Source organism: Antennarius striatus, chromosome 17 (assembly GCF_040054535.1).
Source record: "Antennarius striatus isolate MH-2024 chromosome 17, ASM4005453v1, whole genome shotgun sequence".
Taxonomy (NCBI): Eukaryota; Metazoa; Chordata; class Actinopteri; order Lophiiformes; family Antennariidae; genus Antennarius; species Antennarius striatus.
The window spans coordinates 19,730,431-19,752,557 of record NC_090792.1 but is presented as its reverse complement, the minus strand read 5'-3'; the positions used below and the strand labels follow the sequence as shown (position 1 = coordinate 19,752,557).

The window sequence follows — 22,127 nt, the reverse complement described above, 5'->3', positions numbered from 1 at the left end:
CGTTGAAGACGCGCCGTCAGCGGGTCAGTCAGTGTCGTTTTGGATTCTGAAGCAGCCGCTTAGGGGTCCCGCCGCGGCGGAGGGATAAGATGCGGACGGAGAGCGGACCCGGAGCTCGTTACCCTACAACACCTAGAACCTGAACCGGGTTGGCTGAACACGCCGAACCGGCACGACTCTGTTCGCACACAAGCATGACAGCCGCGGCAGCGTTAGCGAACGAGAGCGCGACAGAGAACGGCTCCGGGCGCTGAGCGAGGCGGCGAGGCGGTTAGCCGCGCTGCTAACGGCGCGATGGCCGCGGAGGGAAGCGGCACGATCCGCAGCCGCATCAAGAACCTGCTGCGCTCCCCGTCCATCAAACTGAGGAGGCGGAGCGGCGCAGCGCGGCACAAAGAGGACCTGAGCGTTAAGGTACGCGCACACACACACACACACACACACACACACACACACACACACACACACACACACACACACACACACACACACACACACACACACACACACACACACACACACACACACACACACACACACACACACACACACACACACACACACACACACACACACACACACACACACACACACACACACACACACACACACACACACTGATAATAAAAACGGCCTTTAATTGCAGGTGTTAAACTAACTCATTAAATCAATAAGAGATTAATCAGTTTTTTAATTGACTTTATTTCTCTCTATGCTACTGATTATTATTTTTATTATTATTATTATTATTATTATTATTATTATTGTTGTTAGTATATGTATTATTTCTGAAGTAGCTCTATATGACATTAAAAGATTGTGCACCCTCCAGTGACATCATCAGTATCCTAACACTCCTTTAATCCTCTGAGGCCTCATAAACATCTTTAAACATGCCTTTAAGCACTTTTCACACCGGCAGGCCTCTGCAGGATTGGTCTGCCTTTTATCCTCGGGTTCTGTGTCAGGGTTCCAATGGATGTTCTTCCATGTTTGAGCCAGACACAGAACCGATTGATGACGCTTTAAATCCTACGAAGTGTGTTAGTCAAATCCTAACGTTGCTCCAGTGTTTTTCAAAAGGAGTAAAAACTGTCTGCTGGTGTTTAGACGGGTCTCCATTATTCTGCTGTCGCTCCATTTGTTTACGGTGTTTATAAAATCCTAGGTGAAGTTCTTTTATTTTGTATTTATATTCTAAAATCTTTTAAATATACATAATTTATTGTCTCCTTAAAATGGAGATATTTTGAATATATTTGATTTAAAATAAAAAACTACTTTTGCCTCACATTCCATTAATTGTGGTAAATCCTCACACACATTTCAAGCATATACACACACATATACACACACACACATCTTAAGTGCAGTTGAAATGGTTATAAATATATCCATCGTTGTCTGTTGTATCATCGTGCACAGTGTGAGACATTTTTCTGCACAGCTTTAAGCCTTCATTCTGCTGCGTTGGCATATTTCTGTCTGTCTCTCACACATACACACACACACACACACATACACACACACATACACACACACATACACACACACACACACACACATGCTCATTCGGGCATTCAACAGACGTCTGCAGCATTCTCAGCTTGTTCTGTTCAGCTGGACACTATTAGGTTTCAGGGTTTGACTGCAGCAGAATATTTAACGCAGCATCAACACGCGTTCGTATTCTCGTGGTTCTGGACCATTTCTGGATCGCTTCTGGACTGGTTCTGGACCGGTTCTGGACCAGTTTAATGGGTCGAATCAGTGAAGCTGCTCAATGAGACACAAGTAATACAAACACACAGCATCCAGTTCTTCTGGTCCTTCCTGTCTGTTTGTTCCTGCAGGGCTTATGTCCTACAATCAACAGCTACATTCACTCTGATAACTCCCAGAATGCTTAGGCACGAGTTGGAGCTCATGCCAATGCAGGGTGTTATTTGTAGATAGAAAGGACCTGCCTTTATTGCCGCCCAATAATAATAATAATAATAATAATAATAGTAATAATTATGATTTGCTGTCAGAGATTAGCTGTAGTTAGCGTTCATGAATGACTCTATAAATAGAACAGAATGGATCCAACCAACTTAAGTAATTTCGTTTTTACAAACTTTTATTGTTATTGCGGCCTCTTCTGTTTCCATGGTAACCAACTCCCAGTTCTCGTGCCTGCTCCTTTAGCTTGAAGACATCTTCAGTTGATCCTCTTCTTCACTGAGTTAACCGCCAACGGCTGCTAGCCGGCTGGCGTGGGTCGCACACATAAAGCATCACATCCAGTCCTGCGTAAAAAAGATTCTCTTTCCAAACGAAGCTCCCATGATTCTGTGTGTTGACAGATTTTATCAGGTTTCTTTCACGCAGATTCGACTGTTTGTGCCTCCAGACGGTGACGAGGCTCAGTCTAACACGTTGTCGTGAATCATCTGTGGCAAACAGTCAAAAAATGATTCAACTGCTTCCAGTTCAGCGTGACAGATGTGAAGAATCTCCGTCCATCCAGGGAGAGAAACTTAAACCCAACGTTTGGATCAGAGGGAGGGAGAGTCATGTGATTGGAGGACACACACTCAAAGTACATACTCGGTTAGGTTTGCCTTGTTTGCTGAGCAATGAGCACGGATCTCTACCAAACCACAGAGAACACTGCTAATTGAATGCTAACATCCCAGAGGTTCTCAGACTGCAAATGTCGGAGGATTGAAAAGTAAAAATATTCAGCAGCTGACTGCTGTTGGAGATTAAGGCCAGAGGCAGAAAGTTAGACGGTGTTAAGTTTAGTCAGATTTAAATGAGACAAAGGACTTGTTGTGGTCAGGTAGTCCGAACACCTCAGGACAGTTCATAGCAGCATCATGGAGTATGAAGTAAGTGTATTTGTGTGTGTTGTAAAAACAGATATAAAAACAGCGCAAAGTCAAGTTTTGTTGTATTTTTTCATCAGTATCAACTCTTGTTTTCATTCTGTGGAGTCCCTGAAAGTACCAGAGAGTTCTGGAAGTCTACGCCTCGTTAAAGAGGCCCATAGCAGACAGGAAGCAGCTGTTTATGTTTGGGTGTGTTCAGGGTGTTTACGGGTTTGGGTTGTATTCAGGGTGGTTTAAGGTCCGGGTTGTGTTCAGGGTGGTTTAGGGTCCGGGTTGTGATCAGGGTGGTTTAGGGTCTGGGTTGTGTTCAGGGTGGTTTAGGGTTCTGGTTGTGTTCAGGGTAGTTTAGGGTTCGGGTTGTGTTCAGGGTAGTATAGGGTTTGGGTTGTGTTCAGGGTAGTTTAGGGTTTGGGTTGTGTTCAGGGTAGTTTAGGGTTCGGGTTGTGTTCAGGGTAGTTTAGGGTTTGGGTTGTGTTCAGGGTAGTTTAGGGTTCGGGTTGTTTTCAGAATGGTTTAGGGTCTGGGTTGTGTTCAGGGCGGTTTAGGGTCTGGGTTGTGTTCAGGGTAGGTCAGGGTTCGGGTTGTGTTCAGTGTGGTTTGGGTTGTGTTCAGGGTTGTTTATGGTTTGGGTCCTAAATTAAAATGTGCCTAAACTCTACATTTGTATTTCATGTTTGGACCACAGACGGAACATTTACGTGTTTGTCACCATCCAGGCTCTGTGGTTGCTACGAGGGTCTGGATCGTGACCCCAGAAGAAAACTTCTCCAGAGTCCCCAGAGATAATTCTATTTTGTTCAGAATTAGAGTTTTTGATGTGAATATTTGTTTAAATCCAGTGTTTATAAATGAATAATACTTTTTTTTTCTCCCTCAGGTGACCTTGGAGAAGGTTCTTGGTATCACAGCACCCGGGAACCGAGCGCTAGCCTGCGACCCCCGAACTGGACTGTTGGCCTATCCAGCTGGGTGAGAATCGCTGCAGATGTGTTTTCATGTTCTTGTTTCTGGAACCGTATTAATCCTGTAGTCACGATTTAAGGACTCTATTTAACCAGAAGTCAGTTTCAGGCAAGTCTAACAGTCTTTTTGCTCACTGACGATGTGTAACCTAAAGGGATGCAACATTCAGCCCCGTCGTTGAATTAAACTGATAAAGTTACCTCTCATAACCTTTTTAAACAACGGTTCAAACAGCTGACTGACAGGCATGTGTTCTTAAAGATCAGCACAGGTTTTACCTCCTACTTTGATGACTGTGAATCAAACACGCTGTGAACCACGAGGAGCCAGACGAAGAGAACATAATGAGTTTAACTGGAAGCTTTGGAACCCAACAGGGTTTATGTATGAACCCTACATTTACCTCCAGTGGACCAACTTAAGTTTTAACCTTTTGCAAATTGGCCTCAGCTTATGTCGTCCTTCGTTCTCGATTTTACGTTGTTGTTTTTTTTTAAATACACAGAAAAATAAAAAATTTACATCAGTTTACATCATTTTACTCCACCTGATGTTTGTCTGCCCCAAATATTGTGGCAGACAAATATTGCGTATCCTGGAATTGATTAACAACATTAGCTTAGGTTTACCTGTAAAATAAAATGTTCCTTAAAGAGTTGCAGAGAAGGGATCCGGAAGGTGAAGCGTAGACACCAACGTGAGTCGTACCTGAGAATCGAGGAAAGGACTTGACTGTGGGACAAAGTCGTCAAATTGTTCGGTTTAGTTGACGTCTTGAACTTGACTTGAGTCAATGTTCAGAGTCAGCTGAAGGTTAATGATGCGTCTGAGAGGAGATGAAGTGTGAACTGAAGCTCAAAAACTGGAAGTACAGGAAGGGTTGAATTTTCCGATTGCTCAGTTGAATGTAGCTGAAGCGTAAGGAGTAAATATCTACCTCCGTCTGTTTAGGACTCAAAGAGGTCCACTAAAGACATTCAGTGGCAAATCTTAGAATGTCCATTTCGACATTATATAAAGGATGTTAACACTATGTGCTGTTGAGTAATGAATGATTACACTGAGATGTTTGTCCTCCCAGAAGATTAGCCTCTAGGAGTCTTACAGTAAATTAGCAGACTGGAGTTCTCCGGACTTTGAAGGCAAATAACCTGATCAGATTATCAGATTAAACAGATCATGTGTTTCCAGAGGTAACAGACATTTATCCGTCCATTAGGAGCCACTTTACGGATATTTACCACAAGACCCTCATCTGTTTTTAGTTACTGATGGATTTACCCGAACACACAACCTACTTTTGAGGACTCCTGGAAAGTCTTGGGCAACTTATTAAGGGTTTTTTCAGGGGTCTTTTATGGTTTTCTTTGGGTTTACCATTTGAGGCTAATTCTTTCTGGTTTCCACAAAAATTAAAGGTGGTTTCAAAGATTCTTGAGGCATCAGCGGAGGTACGACTGGTCCGGATGTTTCTACAGGTGTGTCAGGCCACCTGCTTTACTCATGGATCACTCAGCATCTTTGCAATGAAGCCCTTTGTTTATACTGAGTAATACAAGGGTGGAATGTCTCTCCAGTGGGTGACACATAAACTCAATAACTTCTGGGTCGTCCTGACAAAAAAAGATCAGTCTTGTTGATCTTGTCCTCTAATCTGATGAAGAGTAAGACCCAAACCTGTCTTCCCTTTCGGTCAGCACCAGAATAAGGTCACAGTACTGGTTCAGTTAATTTACAAAGGAAGTTGGGGTCCTGTCGTTTTCAGAGGAGCTTTATGTTTTCCATTGACAGTCTGTCTTATTCCAGGGGTTTGGGTTCTCAAAAGTCTGGATAGGGGTGCCTGGAAACAAGCAGTCTTGAAATGGACATTCTAAGATTTGCCACTGAAAGTCTTTAGCGGACCTCTTTGAGTCCTAAACAGACGGACGTAGAGGAGCGTTTGTTTGTGAAACATGGACGTTTGGATGTTCCTTGGAGTTTCAGGCCTTCCTCACCAGATGTTTGTCACCTAAACACCCCGGCGTCCTACTGACCTTCTTACCTTGTTGTGGCGATGGACGGGATTTCCTTGGTTATCATCCTCAGAAAAGAAGAACCCGTCAGTCATGGAAAAATCTTTCTCTGTGCTTCCGGGAAGCGACTGCGTGACGGAAACTCTTCAGTTCAGTTGGTCTATCATCTTCCGGAGAGGCCTGGAGCGTTTCAATCTTACTTGGATGGCTTTATGCTCCCAGGAATGATGGGAATGTCTGAATGAGAGGAGGGGAAGGTTCCAGAATTCCGCTTGAGTAGAATTTAACTTTTGTAAGTAAAGGAAATGACCTGGAAGTAACAGCTTGATCTCCTTCAGCAGAGGACAGACCGGACCCGCCTTTAAGACAAACTCCTATCCATTACAAGCCTGTGATTAAATAATAAGAACCTGAATCAACCATATGAGGCAGCGGATTAGTAGAACATATTACTCCCGTCTTGTCATTTTAAAATAATCACCCAGTTTTAAAAACATTCCATGCTACACTTGAACCTTGAGCGACCCGTAAAACCGCCGCGCCGTCCATAACTCAGCACTGGAGCATGAACGCCATGAGGAGGCGGTTTATAAACCAAATAAACTTTACAGTTTATAATAAAGCGGCGCCGTGAAAAGGAGGCAGCTCATAAATGTAAGCAGCAGCTCGACAGTAACAGGTTCAAGACGTCACGTAACGGACGAGGGAAAGACGACAGAGCTTCGTTTTGGACTGACAAATCAGCCGCGGGCGTGAGGGGAACGGGGGCTCCTGATTGGTCAGAACTGTAGGTCAGTGCGCTCGCTGGTCAGAAGATTCCGACTCAGTTATGCGCGAAAATACATCAGTTTAGGAGAGAAAGGGTTGGGATGAAGTGGGGCAGTCGAGTGAAGGGGGAGGGGCAGCAGTTTAAATAGGTTAATGTATGCGGCGGGGGCATTCAGGATGAATAGAGGGAATAAGAGGAAGATATGTGTGATGTGATTCAAAGTTATTCTGAATGATAATTATAAACAGGTGCATAAAACAGATCCTCATAATAAAAACATGATGATGTGGTTCTGCTTCTCCCGCGTTTCATTTTATTGATCTAATGAAAGTTGGTGGTTTTTGATCTTCAAGTCAGTGAGGTCAAAAACTAAATGCAATGTGTGATGTGGATAAATTTGTTTGTCTGATAAAATACAATTATGTAATGTTGTATTTTGAAGTCAAGAAAGAAGAAAGACAGAGAGAGAGAGAGAGGGTGAGAGAACATTCCTCCCTGCATCTCGCTCTCCGTTGCTGCATTGCAGATGTCGTTCAGGATGGGTTGGGTCGGTGGTCTGTGGCACAAACTGTACCTGAACGTATCCATAGCTGCAGTGTGTGTGTGTGTGTGTGTGTGTGTGTGTGTAGGCCAGTGGGACAAAGACAGGTTTTGTATTTTGGAAGGAAAGATTTTAGTTTCAGTTAAAGTCCATAAAAAAAATGGAAATCAGATAAAAGTAAGTCATGTTGTCAGTGTTGGCTCTGCTTCTGATTGTATAACCAGACCGTGTGTGTGTGTGTGTGTGTGTGTGTGTGTGTGTGTGTGTGTGTGTGTGTGTGTGTGTGTGTGTGTGTGTGTGTGTGTGTGTGTGGTCTCGTCTCACTGCTTACAGTTATTGACTTGCACAAACAGGTCTGCTCAGAACTGAGAGATTCAAATGTGATTAGACCCGTCACATGTTTGCTGCTGACCTTTGACCCCTGACTCTTTGGACCTTGTGGGAACTATTGTTCAGCCGGCGTGAAGGACAGATGACGAAGTCGGATGTTCAGATCCGCTCCACTTTCACTTCTTCACAGGTGGATAAATGTGTTAGCTTAGCTTAGCATAAAGCCACGTTAGCTGGATCCAAAGTCCAGAACTTACAGATTTACGTAAAATATCCAATCAGAAGTTTATTTTTACCCTGAGTTTCTCTCCTTAGGCAGTCAAAAACAAACAAACAACCGCAACAGATTTAAACAACTTTATCCCAAAAAGGCGTTCAGTCATGTGATCAACCTCATCAGACCACAAGACAACAGGAAGTGTGAATCAACCCGGCAGGATTTCACATTAAAACCCTGCTGAATCGGTGGCAGCTGTGACTCAGTGGTCACATGACCTGACGCTTTCCCCCTGATCTACCTGAATGTCACTTCTGCTTCCTGATTGGTTGATACCTGAGGGGTGGATGCTCAAACCGGATGAATGGGTTGGTGAGGTATGTTGAGCCTCAGGCTGGAGTTAAAAACACGTCTGTAGGTGTTTTTACCTGGCGGGATCACCATGGCAACGTGAGCTACACACCTGATCTGGAGGAGGTTGAACATGACGAATATATTAACGGTATATTTACATCATCTCCTGTATCGAGTCAGAACAAACAGCAGCCTGGTTGTGTTTGTTTGCTCAGAGGTCAGAGGTCAGGGATGATGTCACATCTGGACGGTTCTCACCTCAAATGTAGAAAATACAAATAAAGAGGCAGTCCGGCAGGCAGGAAATGAGATGGAACAGAGGACATGAATAAATTTAACTCGGAAATGCAAACAGGAACGTCCTGGAGCCGGATTGAAATGAAACGAATCAAAGTGGATCCGGATCTGGCCTCAGGAGTCTGGAACGATCCGGAGTGTTTATGAAGGTTCAGGTCGGACAGACTGAGTCACCAAACAGAGACTCATTAAACCTGCTCAGTGTTTATACAGCAAAGAGAGAGAGTGTGTGTGTGTGTGTGTGTGTGTGTGTGTGTGTGTGTGTGTGTGTGTGTGTGTCAGAGAGAGGGAGGGAGGGATATTCAGCTTCAACAGAAACGACTGAGCTGTGATCCTTAAACAACATGAACCCCTTTTTGCTCGTTTTGGAGGTGAAACTGAAGCTGGTTAGCATGTTTAGCATCGTTGTTCAGCCTGTTAGCTTGTTAATTTTGTCTAATTATCGGAAAACACAAGTTGTCAGTCGTCATGAGGTTAATTTTAGTTTAATTTAGTAGTTTTACACAACGTGAATTGATGTGACCTCATGATTTTTATTCTTGTTGTATGTTTGTAGGCTGTTGTATGAACAAACTAACGTGTGCGTGTGTGTGTGTGTGTGTGTGTGTGTGTGTGTGTGTGTGCGTGCGTGCGTGTGTGTGTGTCCTCAGGTGTGTCGTCGTCCTGTTGAATCCCCGGAAAAACAAACAGCATCACATCTTCAACAGCTCCAGGTACGACCTGAGATGTACGCTGGCGTTTGTGATCCTTTGTGAGAAATGAAACACGCTAAAGCTAAATGTGGCATCGTGTCGTTTCAGGAAGGCAATCACGACGTTAGCATTTTCTCCAGATGGGAAATATATCGTCACTGGAGAGGTAAGTTTTGCCTGCAAAAAAAAAAAAAAAACGTCTTTGGAGCTCCAGACCAAGAATAGATCCCTGTGGGACACCTAATGTTATTATAGTGTACATTATAGTGTGAAGCAAGGTTTGTTTAAACCTTTATATTTTTCCTTTTTAATGACATGACTTTTTTTTTTACCCCATGAAGCTAAGCTGCTTTTCTTTGCATATTTTGCTGAGAAAAAATTAATAAAATGTCTGTTTGACGGAAACGAGTGGATTTGAAAGACGTTTGGCTTTAACAAAAACCTCCATTAGTAATATATGTAATTTTGTTTCCCTGCTCGTCTTCCTCCTCCAGAGCGGCCACATGCCGGCGGTCCGAGTCTGGGACGTCTCCGACCATCAGCAGGTCACCGAGCTGCAGGAACACAAATACGGAATCTCATGTGTGGCGTTTTCTCCGAACGGGAAATACATCGTCAGCGTGGGTTACCAACACGACATGATGGTCAACGTGTGGAACTGGAAGGTAGCGAGAAAAACCCATCGATCCATCGACCAATAGGAACCAGTCGTATATACACCACATACATATAGACATTGAACAGTAATTTATATGTGGAGCTTTATGTAAACAGGTAAACGTGTGGAGTTCAGTCATTCTCGATTCAACAGCGGTTTTCAAAAAAAATACACGGAAAAATAAAAAGTTGACATAATTTTCCCCCACTTTACGTCTGTCTGCCACAAATACCGGAATAATAAAATCACTAGTAAACCGTTAAAAACACATAACATCATGGTACTGTACAATAAATACGAATAAAACATGTAATATACGATTAGCCCGGAGCAACCCCCGTGACCCACAGTGAGGAAGAAGCAGCTGAAGACGAGACGGAGATGTTTTTCTGTTCTGTATTAAAAAATATAAAAATATAAGATTTAAGTTTGAGATGTTTTGAGACATTTCTGTCAAATTTACCCCCCAATGTCGTGAACGTGAGACGTCGTTGACACGAACTGCTCCAGAGGAGGTGAGGCGTGCAGCCTGGTTGCCATGGAGATCTCACCAAGGCCAAGGCGACCTTTGTGAGATTGTAGAGTTTGGCTCGAGGCTCAGTTTACCTCTTTAACCCAATACCCACCAGCTGTGTGTTCAGACTTTCCTGTCACCTCTGGTTCCGTTTGGACCGACTGTAAATAAAAACAAACAAACCCGTTGATTCCGTCGTCACGGTGACGCTTCTGCTGGTCGTTTTTGTCATCTCCATCAGAAAAATGTGGTGATCGCCGCCAACAAGGTGTCCAGTAAAGTGACGGCCGTCTCCTTCTCGGACGACAGCTCCTACTTCGTTACCGCCGGCAACCGCCACGTCAAGTTCTGGTACCTGGACCACGCCAAGACCTCCAAGGTTCTCTCGTCGCTCTCGGTCACCGGTGATGTAACATCCTGAACGATGGCTGAATTTATAAATTTATGGGTCCCCCCCCAGGTGAACGCAACCGTCCCTCTGCTGGGGCGTTCAGGGCTGCTGGGAGAACTCAGGAACAACTTCTTCAGCGATGTGGCGTGTGGGCGTGGCCAGCAGGCCTCCTCCACTTTCTGCATCACGTCCTCCGGTCTGCTGTGTGAGTTCAACGACCGGCGCCTCCTCGACAAGTGGGTGGAGCTGCGGGTGAGTCGGGGCGTTTCCATGGTGATTCTGATCCCTGTCTCTCGTCGTGACCCTGAGTTGTTCTGCTGATGTTCTATTTAATATCTGAACCGTGTGTCCAAAACGTTCTAATGTGAAGTTCCTCTGCTTCCTGTGCCGCTTCCTGTCCAGAGAGTCGACTCCGCCTCCGTAAGTCGTCGTCGTACCTGGATTCAGTCGGCTGAGCCCCGCCCATCAGATCCATAAGAAGACATGTTCAGCATTAAAAATAAAACCAGGACAGCTAGCTAGCAGAGAACATGCTACCAAAGGCTAGCTAGCTGTTATTCATTTGTACGAAAAACCAGCGTTGCTAATTTATCATGTCATAAAGGCAGAATCACAAATGTGAGTCAGAAAAGCTAATGAGCTAGCTGAGTAGCTGCTAATGCTAACAGAATCCGGTGACGATCAAACTCCGGTTCAAGGTTTAAGTTCTTCTGCTGCTCTGTGATTGGTTCTGATCCAAGTCAGGATTAACCTCATCCTCACCGGCTCAGCTGACTGACTCAACACAGGACACTTCCTGTCTGTCACTTCATTCATGAGCAGCGCCTCGCCTGATTGGCTGACATACACCAAGTTCATCCAACAGGGTGGAGCCTGAAGGCATCATCAGTCCAACATCTGGCATTCACTCTGCTACAGACAGACAGGCAGACAGATTGAGGGCGGCTGCGTCATCGTCACACTGATCTCTTTGTCTCACTCGTCTCCCACCGACATTCCTTCTCTTCATCCTGGGGGGTTATATGAATGGAGATCAGTGTCAATGTCAATGTTAGCATGTTAGCCTAGCCTGGCACAGACAGTGGAGAGAGGCACTAAGCTAGTCAGCATAGCTACAGTATCATTAGCATTAAAATATGGCTTCGCAGACCGCGAGCAAAACGAAGCGGCTGTGGTCAGCCGCCTCCTCATCGTCATCACCCGTCATCTTCATCTCGGCGTCCTCACCCCCCGCCCCCCACACCCCACCCCCAGTGGGAGTCACCTACGGCGTCTCACCTGTCGCTCTCTGTGTCCCCAGACGTCTCAGGCCACCTGTCTGTCCGTCACAGACGAGCTGATCTTCTGCGGTTGTTCCGACGGGACGGTCAGAGCGTTCAGCCCCATCAACCTGCACTTCCTGTGCTCCTTGCCCCGCCCACACTGCCTGGGGGCAGACATCGCCAGCATGGTGGACGCCAGGTAAGGCACACGTGGAGACATGGTCGGGACGAGAAACAAACTGCTAATGTGGGATAAAAGTGGATGGACTTGTGTGGTTTGCGTTGCCATGACAATCCACATTTAAGCTCGTCCAGAGATCACATGACAGAATCTTATTTTAACTGGAAACAGGAAACCTCAGTCACTAATTCATTTTCCCGACGTCTCGGCTAAACCGCTGGACATCTCTAGTCACCATGGAAACCAAGACAGCTTTTATTTTTAGTCGGCGTTCTGTGTCTCACCCTTCCTCCTCCTCCTCCTCCTCAGTCATCTGTTCTCCTCCCATCCGGACGCTCACTACCCCGACACCGTGGCCGTGACCTACGACCCCGCCAACCGATGGCTGTCGTGCATCTACAACGACCACAGCGTTTACGTGTGGGACGTCCGTGACCTCCGTGACCCCCGGAGAGCAGGGAAGCTGTACTCGGCCCTCTACCACTCGTCCTGCGTGTGGAGCCTGGAGGTCAGTGTGTGTGTGTGTGTGTGTGTGTGAACCACAGAGGTCAAAGGTCACAGGGCGGGACCAGACGTGTGGAAGTCATGGGTTTAGTTTGAACCTGGGTGACGTCAACTTCCTCTCGCAACTGGACAGCATCTGTGACGCTAGCGCCAGCAGCTGTTCATGTTAGCATCAAACCGCTAGCCAAGATGTTTTATGGGTATAAATCCACATCTTGTCATTTCTGCTCTCCCATTTTGGAAAATAAAATTAATTTAACGTCAATCGCTGGAGGTCCTTGGAGGTGGATTTTATTCCTTGTTGGACAATTTCATGCTAGCCGGTATTTCCAGGCTTTATGCTAAGCTAAGATATCGGCTGTTGGCTGTAGTTTAGGATTTATGTAGAGGTAACAGAAAATCCTAAATCCTTCATTTATATCCAGACTGACTAGTTTAAACTTGGATTAGTCTCCAGATTATAAACGTACTTCCATCCACTTAAATTGCATTAAAATTGTATTTATTGTTCCGAGGCCAGAAAGTAATTTGTAACTGGGATGGAATGCTAATATTAGCAGCTAACAGTTGATTTGTGAAGATGTGGTGGAATACAAACACCGACTCACCTGCTGTGATGCGTTGCTGTTGCTGAGCTGTGATTGGATAATATTTGTTCAAGGGGAGGGGTTTAGTCCATAGTGTAATTATGAGATATCCCTACACTGACTTTTCAGAATAAAATGACAGTTGTGCTCCTTTGTCTCCTGCAGGTTTATCCTGAGGGAGAGGGGGGTGCAGGGGCAGGAGGGGGTGGAGGGGCAAACGGGGCACGTCACCCCCCTGGATCCTTCCTGTCCTGCTCGTCCGACAACACCATCCGACTGTGGAAGATCGACGGTCACAACACGGTCAACGGGAACATCTTGAGCCACGTAGGACAACACACACATGCACGCACACACGCACACCTCCTGTTTACATTACATCACACACACCCATGGGATGTTTACCTGTTGCACACCTTGACGTGAACCAACGCCGTGAGCGAGGGTGTGTCCTGTAGCGCTAACACAAGCTAACGAGCAACGCCATTGTGACCTCTGACCCCACAGGACCTGCAGAAGGTCATCTACGTGGACGACAACATCTCCAGTCTGCTGGACACGGAGAGCGCCGCGGTCGCCACCGGCAACACAGAAAAAGGGGGGTCATCGGGCCCCGAGGGGCAGCAGGCAGACCAGAGCCGGGCCGGCATCAGGAGCCTGAGGGTCAGTCCGGACGGGCAGCACCTGGCCTCCGGCGACCGCATGGGGGTCCTCAGGTGGGACGGGGGGGCGGCGGTTTGAGTCCCAACAGGATGAGTAACAGAGGCTAAAGTGTGTGTGTGTGTGTGTGTGTGTGTGTAGGATCCATGATCTGGACAGTATGGAGGAGATCATGAACGTTCAGGCTCACGACTCCGAGATCCTCTGCCTGGAATTCTCCAAACCGGATACGGGTGAGTGTAAATGGCCACGACGACAACTACACACTCAGACAGACACACAAACAGACACACAAACACACACACACACACAGACACACAAACACACACAGACACACAAACACACAAACACAGATCATCGGCTCCGTGAAGGAACTTGTTATTGGTCGAATCCAACCGCCTTCAATTTGACGAGTTATTTTGGTTTGAATGGACTCCATCTGAAACTGCTTATAAATGCACGGGCCTACACACACACACACACACACACAGGTCAGTAAATCTCTGGACAATAAAACCAGCAAACTCAACAATAAGACACATTTTTGTCGACAAGGAAACGGGAGAACACAGAGAGAGGAATGCTGAAGCTCGTAAACTCAATACATACACACACACACACACACACACACACACACAAGTGAGGCGTCTGATTGGTCCAGCTCCTCCTACCTCCACATCAGTAACATCAGTAAAGTGAAACGTAAACGTTCCCGTTAATCTAATCCGGTGTTAATCTAATAATCTGCCGTCAGGTCTGAAGCTGCTCGCCACGGCGAGCCGCGACCGTCTGATCCACGTCCTGGACGCCGGCGCCGAGTACAGCCTGGTCCAGACGCTGGACGAACACTCGTCCTCCATCACTGCAGTCCGATTTGCCGGTCAGTCTCCCACCGTGACCTCTGACCTCTGAGGGGTTCATGTTGCTTTACGATCTTTAATCTGATATCACGTTCTGCTTCCTGTCCATCAGCCAATGAGGGGAAGGTGAGGATGATTAGCTGCGGCGCCGATAAGAGTGTCTACTTCCGCAGCGCCCAGCAGGTGAGAGCGACACCTGAGTGACATCACACGTTAACCCCGCCCCCTGCATTTAACAGCTGATTCATCTCCGCCCCCTCCAGACGGATCAGGGGTTAGAGTTCACGCGTACTCATCACGTTGTGAGGAAGACGACGCTGTACGACATGGACGTCGAACCCACCAGGAAGTACGCCGCTGTGGGATGTCAGGACCGCAGCATCAGGTAACACACACACACACACACACACACACGTGTCGGACAGCGTGTGAGACAAACATGACTCTAGGATTACCCAGCAGGCAACAGGAGGAGGATTAGGATTAACGACATCATGCTGGCTGTGTTATTATAGTGATGCTGCCACCTGCTGGTCAATATGGGAACTACAGCAGACAGAAACAATTTAATTAAAGACAAATAATAACCACAATGGAATAAAAATTTATTTGTGTTGATTATTAGTTTAATTAATTCATCAGTTATAAAAAACTTCAGCTGAGTTTTGCTGTTATTAAAGTTATTTCTCACGCAGTGATCGTAGCTTCAGCTCCTCTGATGGGACATTTTTCAGCTTTTATTTGCCTAAACTCTCAATAAACTGGTTTATTTTCTAACCTAACAGTACTTTTACCTTTGGAGTGTTCCTTTAGTGCTTCTAGAACTTCTAATTTGTTCTTTCCTGCTGCAGGATCTTCAACATCAGTAACGGCAAACAGAAGAAGTTGTACAAAGGCTCTCAGGGCGAGGACGGGACTCTCATTAAGGTTTGTCCACAGTCTCCTGTTTCTATGGCGACAGCAGCAACGGATGACTGACATGTCCACCTCCTCCTTCATTGTCCTCAGGTGCAGATCGACCCGTCTGGACTCTACATCGCCACTTCCTGTTCGGACAAGAACATCAGCATCTTCGACTTCTACTCTGGGGAGTGTGTGGCCACCATGTTCGGACACTCAGGTCAGTAGAACCCGAACCCGGTCCATCACGCTCTGGTCAGTTATAAGATGCTGACTGTGTGTGTGTGTGTGTGTGTGTGTGTGTCTGTGTCTGTGTGTGTGTGCGCGTCTCAGAGATCGTAACAGGCTTGAAGTTCAGCAGCGACTGCAGACACCTGCTGACCGTCTCTGGAGACAGGTAAGACGTTTAAACTTTATTATTTCACGATAGAAAAAAAGCATTTCTTAAAGTGTGTGTGTGTGTGTGTGTGTGTGTGTGCGTGTGCGTGTGCAGCTGTATCTTTGTGTGGCGTCTCAGTCCAGAGCTGACCATCAGGATGAGACAGCGACTCGCCGACCTTCGACCCCCCAGCAGCTCTCAGAACTCCCAGAATGCACGGCAGCACAAAGCAGCACGCCTCAGGTAAGCGCTGTAAACAGGAAGTGGATGTTTTGGGAACTACATCCTGGACCACATGGAATCAGAGTCAGTTCTGTTGAAAGAGTTTTCAAAATAGAAGTCATTTAAATAATCTGATGGGGGTTTTTTTGGTGTTTTGTTATTATTTACAAACACGTGTTGATTTTTTTTTGTGGTTACCGCAGTAACAAGGAGGCGCCGACTCCTCGTGTCGTCACCCTGTCCTCTGACAGTGACAAGGAGGAGGAAGAGGAGGAGGAAGAGGAGCCGTCCTGCACAGACGTGGTGACGGCAGGGAAACCGGAGGAGGAGTCAGGTCAGTTTCCGTGGTTACAGCATGCTAAGGGGTTAGCATACTAGAGTCGATAAAGTTTTTACTCTGATGAGATGACTGAGAGAGTTACAGGAAACATGACTCAGCTGATCTGATAACAGGAAGTTTTAAAAATGGTTTGAAGGAAATAAATTAATAAATTAAACTTCAAGGAATCATAAAATAAGAGAAACATGAAAAGAATTTAATTTAATGTCTATTTTTTTCATCAGAAATGTCCCATGAAAAGCACAACTCCTCAAACTGCAGTGACAGCATGAAGGTCAGTGAACGCAACACGTCCACTTCACAGTCGCATTATAACCAGAGTGTTTTGGGATGTTTCTAACATCAAAAATATGAGTGGAAACTGGAATTTCTGATAATCCCGGAGGGATTTGATTGGTGGGATCTCTCCTCCCCCCGTTAGCTGACATCCTGTAGATCTTCGGGGCGCTGTGGAGAACATGAAGCTCCTGAACGCATCATTTCTGATCTTGTCATTTGTCAAAAAACAAACAAACCCGACATTACATTATCGCTAATCCTCGGAATTCCTCAGGACGCTTCGGGGCATCGACCCCCTCGCCGACGCTGGTCCAGGAGGGGGGACAGCGGGGGGGACGGCGACCTGGTGGTGAAGTCCATGCTGGACCTGAGGATGCTGGACTCGTTCTGTCCCGACTCCGAAGGAGACCACCAGGCAGAGCAGGACGAGGTACCGATGCAAACCCATTTCCTCCTACGGTACCTGAATGCAGCGCAGGTCTGATCTTTTGTCTTGCCCACCTAGATTAAGACACGCCCTGTGGCTGTTAGCACCTCCCCCTGCCATCAAAAGGGGAGGGATCTGGATGTGGAGGCGGGGCTTCACAAGCCGTCCCATGAGCTGGGGAGCACCATGAGCCTGCAGGTCACCACTGCCTGGGTAGGAAAACCACTGAAGATCCCGGTTCCCTTGCTCTGTTTTCTGGTTTTGTTCGCATTCTGCGATATTTTCTTTGCTAGAAATGTCATTGTGTGATTGGAGGAGGTAATTTATGAGGGAAATTTGATTGGCGGACATTAAAGTCAGTTCTGTTGTCGTTATTTTACCTCAAATGCGTCATGAAGAATGATTCTGTCTGACCAGGCGGACTGCAATGAAGTGAGAGCCAATCACAGGCCAGACTTCATCTGGTTGTCCAATCAGAGCACAGATAGGGAGGAAGTGGTGCTGTATCCCGACCAATGGGAGGACAGAGTGAGCCTGGCGGGAAGGTAGGACCGTTTCTCAAATGCACAACGCGACATTCTTTGTTTTGGATGTTGACCTGGTGGTCATGGAAGCCACGCCCCCTAGAGCCCCACCTCTTCCTGTCAGTGAGTTCCAGGTGAAGGAGGCCCACCCTGCTGCTGCTGGGGGGCAACAGGACAAACCCAGTCCGGACTCCGGCTGCTCCCTGGGGTTCAACTCCAGTCTGTCCAGTCCGGCCAAACCTTCAGGAAACGGTAAGACGAACGGTTGTGGAGACGAACGGAGTACTTGATCGGTTATTTTATTGATCGGTCCTGGTTCCTTTTTTCCAGACTCGGAGCCGACGGAGCCTCTCAGTGCAGAAGGGAACTCCTCTGAGATGGAGGATGATGAAGAGGAGGGAGGAAGAGGAGGAAGAGGGCAGGACAGGGCTTCTCAGGTCGTCCCCCACACGCCAGACCAGGAGGCGTTCCTGAAGGAACACTTTGTTACATTGGCCGACCTCTCCAGCTCAGGTACGTGAACTCAAACACACCATCAGTGGTGTCTCACGGTAGCGTCTGTCCCAGGTTTGGACTCAAAGGTCTCTCCAGATCCTCAAAGGACTCTGCAGACTTGTCTTGAAGACATCAAGACTTGGACTTGACCTAAGAATCAACTTAAAGGGCGCTAGACTTGGACTTCTCTTAGATGACCTAAGACTTGTCTTAAATGTTTTTCTTGAAGGGCTCTGGACTTGTCTTGTCTTAGGTCTCTAGATTAGGATACAAAGGGCTGTAGACTTGAAGAAACTTGACTTAAAGGACTCTAGACTTGGTCTTTAAGGATTCTGGAATAGCCTTGAAGAGTTCAAGACTTGGACCTGTCCCAGATGACCCAAGACTTGTCTTGAAGATTTCTAGATTGTGTCTTGAAGGGCTGTAGACTTGTTCTAGATGACTTGTGACTAATAAACATAATGTAAACTGTTGACAGGAAGTCCAAGCAGGATGTCTCACAGCTCCAGTGAGAGTCTCAGCATCTCGTCCAGGTTCCTGTCCCAGAATTCAGCAGGAAGGTAAAACATGGCGTCCAAGAGTTTAGATTTCATGAAGTTTCTAAACCTGGTCTTCAAGTTTCGGAAAGTTGTGACTTTAAGACACGAACAAGTTGTTGGTTTGCATCATTTGAGTGTCGCAGTTTTCGGGCGATAAACTCTTCATCTTTCTTCTCCTCCTCAGTCGGACTGTTCTTCCTCTTCCATCTCGAACAAACGGATACGGAGGAGGAGGAGGAGAGCTGAAGGCCCGCCCTCTGGTGTCAGAGGTCCGGCCAATGATGGAGCAGAACCAGAACCAGACCCAGGACAAGAGGGTCTCATGGAACCAGGACACAACCCAGAAGGAAAACCAGGAGAAGATCATCACCACTCAGGACCAGATGGAGTCCCAGACCAGAACCAACCAGGGCCCAACCCAACCCCCCCAGGACGAGAACCACACCCAGCAACTCCAGGTGGAGGAGGAGGACACCTCCTCGTCTCAGGAGACCCGCCGATCATCTCCTCTGAAGAAGAAAGTCCAAACGACGGTGGAGTCCAGGAGGAACCTCGGTCCGACGGCGCGAGCTGCTGCCTCCCATCTAAGCTCCGCCTCCGGACTCCGTAAGGCTCAGTCGGTCCAGAGTCTCCTGACGGACGCAGGTGAGTCCAGAGCCGCCGGGACGAGAACCCAGATGTTGGGTTTGAACCCCAGATGTTGGGTTTGAAGGCCTTAAACTTAAATCTTCTCCCTCAGGCGACTCGTCTTCCTCCCAGTCAAACTCTCGTCCATCCAGGGACTTCTCCCCCCAGGTGCTCCTCCCCCCTCAGCGTCCCACCACCCTGCCCTCCTCCCCTAGACACCCCACCACGTCTACAGCCCCTGCCAGACCCGGCTCCGCCTCCTCCAGGTCCCCCCAGCAGGAAACGGCCGCCCCCGTCACCGCCCCCAGGAAGTTGTCGTCCACTTCCTCCCCCGCAGTGGCGCCCCCCTCCTACATGAGCCCCACCGCCAGCTCCATGGCCAAGATGTCGCGCTCGTCCTCGGTGGGCGACGGCCTCCACTTGGAACCGGCTGACGACCCCCCGGTGACATCATCGCCTCAGGTCAAAGAGACTCCGCCTCCTCTTGTTGCCGTGCCGCCCTCTGGCGCGGCTCAGGCCACGCCCCCTCAAGCTGCCGTTGTCCCAGTTGTGGTCGCGTCTTCCTCCTCCTCCTCGTCTTCTAACCAGGCAGCACCCCCACGCGGACTCCAAGCCCGGGTCGCCGGCGGCAACAGGCCCCTCCCTGACAAGCCCTCTATCGCCGCCTTCTCGCCATCGCCCTACAGCACATGTTCCACTTGGCGGCCTCCCCCGGTGTCTGTCCTCCCCCTGACCCCCCCACAGCAGGAGGACGAGCCCCCGGCTCCTGCGGACCAGAGAGGTGACTCAGGTTTGGACTCCCACCCTCCTCCTCCTCCTCCTCCTCTTCATCCCTTCATCCTGTCATCTCTCCACTCTTCGTTCACGTTGATGGGTGAGATTTTTTTCCTCCTTCTTCTTCGTCCAATCGTGTTCTTCCTGTGTGTCGTCACTTCCTCCATCACATCAGACGTTCACGTTCATCATCCCTTCATCACGTTTACAATCAATCGACTTTTTAGAACATAAAAAAACTCAAAATAAAAGTTTATATTTGCAGTGCAGATTTTTGTCTCCCCCTACTGGCAGACAGAATCAATACCTGTTGCCATGGCTATGGCCTCCAATTGTTCCCCATTCAGTTCTGGCAAACCAGAGACAGATTTGTCTTTATCGGCAGTATTTTTATTTATTTTTGTTTATTTTTAGCGTTGACCTTTGCCTCTTTCTTTGCGTCTGTGCAGACCAGCCAATCAGTGTTGAGACCTGCAGAGCTCTGACCAATGAGCTGCAGAGCTGCTTTAAAAGAGCAACACACCTCTACAGGAAGGTGAGTCTCTCCGGTGACATCATCACCCGTGACACATCATCACCCGTGACATCATCACCCGTGACATCATCACCCGTGACATCATCACCTGTCTGCCTCTCCTCCAGGTGAGTGCTTTCTCCCCCGACGGGTCCTCCTCCGATCAGCATCAGATGGCCGCCGTCCTATCGGAAGCCTTCCAGGCCATGAGGGCGGAGCTCGACAGTTTGCCCCTCGATGCCCCTAGCCTGCTGGGAGTGGAAGGGGGGTTGGGGGGGATGGGGGAGGCAAAGACGGCGGCGCTCCTGGAGGAGTATTCCCTGCTGCTGCTGCAGGCCGTTCAGAGGAAGCTGAGCACACACAACTCTGAGTAGTATGACTCCGCCTTCAGCTCCACCCACTTTTGGTCCCTCCTATTTCCTGCTGGTCGTCATCGATCCTGACTTCATCAATTCTGACTTCATCGCTTTTGTCTACATTGATCCTGTCTTCACCGATCCTGACTTCATTGATCCTGACTTCATTGATCCTGACTTCATTGATCCTGACTTCATTGATCCTGACTTCATCGATCCTGACTTCATCGATCCTGACTTCACTCCCAGTTTCATTCCTTTGCCTCTCTCATCGTCTTCCTCTTTTCCCTCCTCCTCACACCTGAAGGACCTGAAGCCATTTTACTTTTAATCCTGCGCTGTGATTGGTCGGAATCTCTCTGGCCTTACTGGTCAAATCTTTTCACCGTTTTGTAACAGTTTCACATTTTTATCGACGTGTTTTTAAAGACATTGCCGACGATCTTCCAGTCGTTGAACTTGTTCCATTTTCATTCCCTGAAGTTTGGAAGGAATCCGAGCGACAAACGGACCCTCGGTTCCGATCTTCATCGCCGTAGAAACGTTAAGACTGCAGAGACTTTTTAAAGCAACGTGGAACATTTGTTGGATGTGAACAAACTTTATTTTATTTTCTGTCCTGACTCACTTGAATGTGAAGCAGAACTTTTAGTGTCATGCTTGTATTTATTTCCTGTTACAGACTACTGACCCGCTCCTCTTCGTCACATGGTCACGTTCTTCTGGACCAGTCCAACATTTTTAGAGTTTTTACTAGAGAACCACTTTTAGGGGACTGTTGTCTTAAATTTGGGCCCCGACAGGTCAAATTTCAGTTTTAAACGTTTGTAATTTTTTGTCAAACTTCGATAAAAGTTTGGTACTTTTGATTTTTAGGAGAACTTTGTCTTCCACAGTTTCTCAGAAGCTGATTGGTCGGATATTTTACCTCTCAATCGGTGGGAATTTTCTTCTACTACTTTGAAAAATAAATGATTGACTTGAACCCAACATGTGAGCTCTTATTTTGATGAGTCGTTTACATCCCATCAGGTGGGCATCGTGAACATTTAGCATCATTTTTCAATTCGCTCTCAAACAGTT

At 47.4% G+C, this 22,127-nt stretch overlaps 1 protein-coding gene across 4 annotated transcripts; it reads left to right on the top strand.

The window, feature by feature from the left end:
• The first annotated feature begins 39 nt into the window (after window positions 1-39).
• Window positions 40-22,029, top strand: mapkbp1 (mitogen-activated protein kinase binding protein 1). 4 transcript variants are annotated; one of them, XM_068338780.1, is made up of 31 exons: window positions 40-414; window positions 3,754-3,845; window positions 9,010-9,072; window positions 9,160-9,217; window positions 9,546-9,716; window positions 10,465-10,602; window positions 10,684-10,866; window positions 11,915-12,075; window positions 12,367-12,565; window positions 13,314-13,475; window positions 13,656-13,864; window positions 13,950-14,041; window positions 14,563-14,688; window positions 14,781-14,851; window positions 14,932-15,053; window positions 15,520-15,595; window positions 15,677-15,788; window positions 15,902-15,965; window positions 16,062-16,190; window positions 16,373-16,503; window positions 16,734-16,783; window positions 17,063-17,218; window positions 17,294-17,428; window positions 17,633-17,760; window positions 17,864-17,991; window positions 18,070-18,252; window positions 18,713-18,794; window positions 18,958-19,418; window positions 19,513-20,181; window positions 20,624-20,709; window positions 20,817-22,029. In XM_068338780.1, exons 1-31 carry the CDS (start codon window positions 295-297, stop codon window positions 21,060-21,062), a joined length of 4,803 nt encoding a protein of 1,600 aa, XP_068194881.1. In that variant the 5' UTR covers window positions 40-294; the 3' UTR covers window positions 21,063-22,029. The 4 variants fall into 4 exon arrangements, with proteins under 4 accessions (XP_068194881.1, XP_068194880.1, XP_068194879.1 ...); XM_068338779.1 differs by having other exon boundaries at window positions 19,513-20,190; XM_068338778.1 differs by having other exon boundaries at window positions 19,513-20,274.
• Window positions 22,030-22,127: the final 98 nt, after the last annotated feature.

Excerpts from the sequence above, each read along its gene's own strand:
- mapkbp1 (XM_068338778.1), top strand. The coding sequence starts at position 295 with ATGGCCGCGGAGGGAAGCGGCACGATCCGCAGCCGCATCAAGAACCTG. Across the intron at positions 16,784-17,062 it reads ACTGCAGTGACAGCATGAAG|GACGCTTCGGGGCATCGACC; the intron begins GTCAGTGAACGC and ends GGAATTCCTCAG. Across the intron at positions 20,710-20,816 it reads CAACACACCTCTACAGGAAG|GTGAGTGCTTTCTCCCCCGA; the intron begins GTGAGTCTCTCC and ends CCTCTCCTCCAG.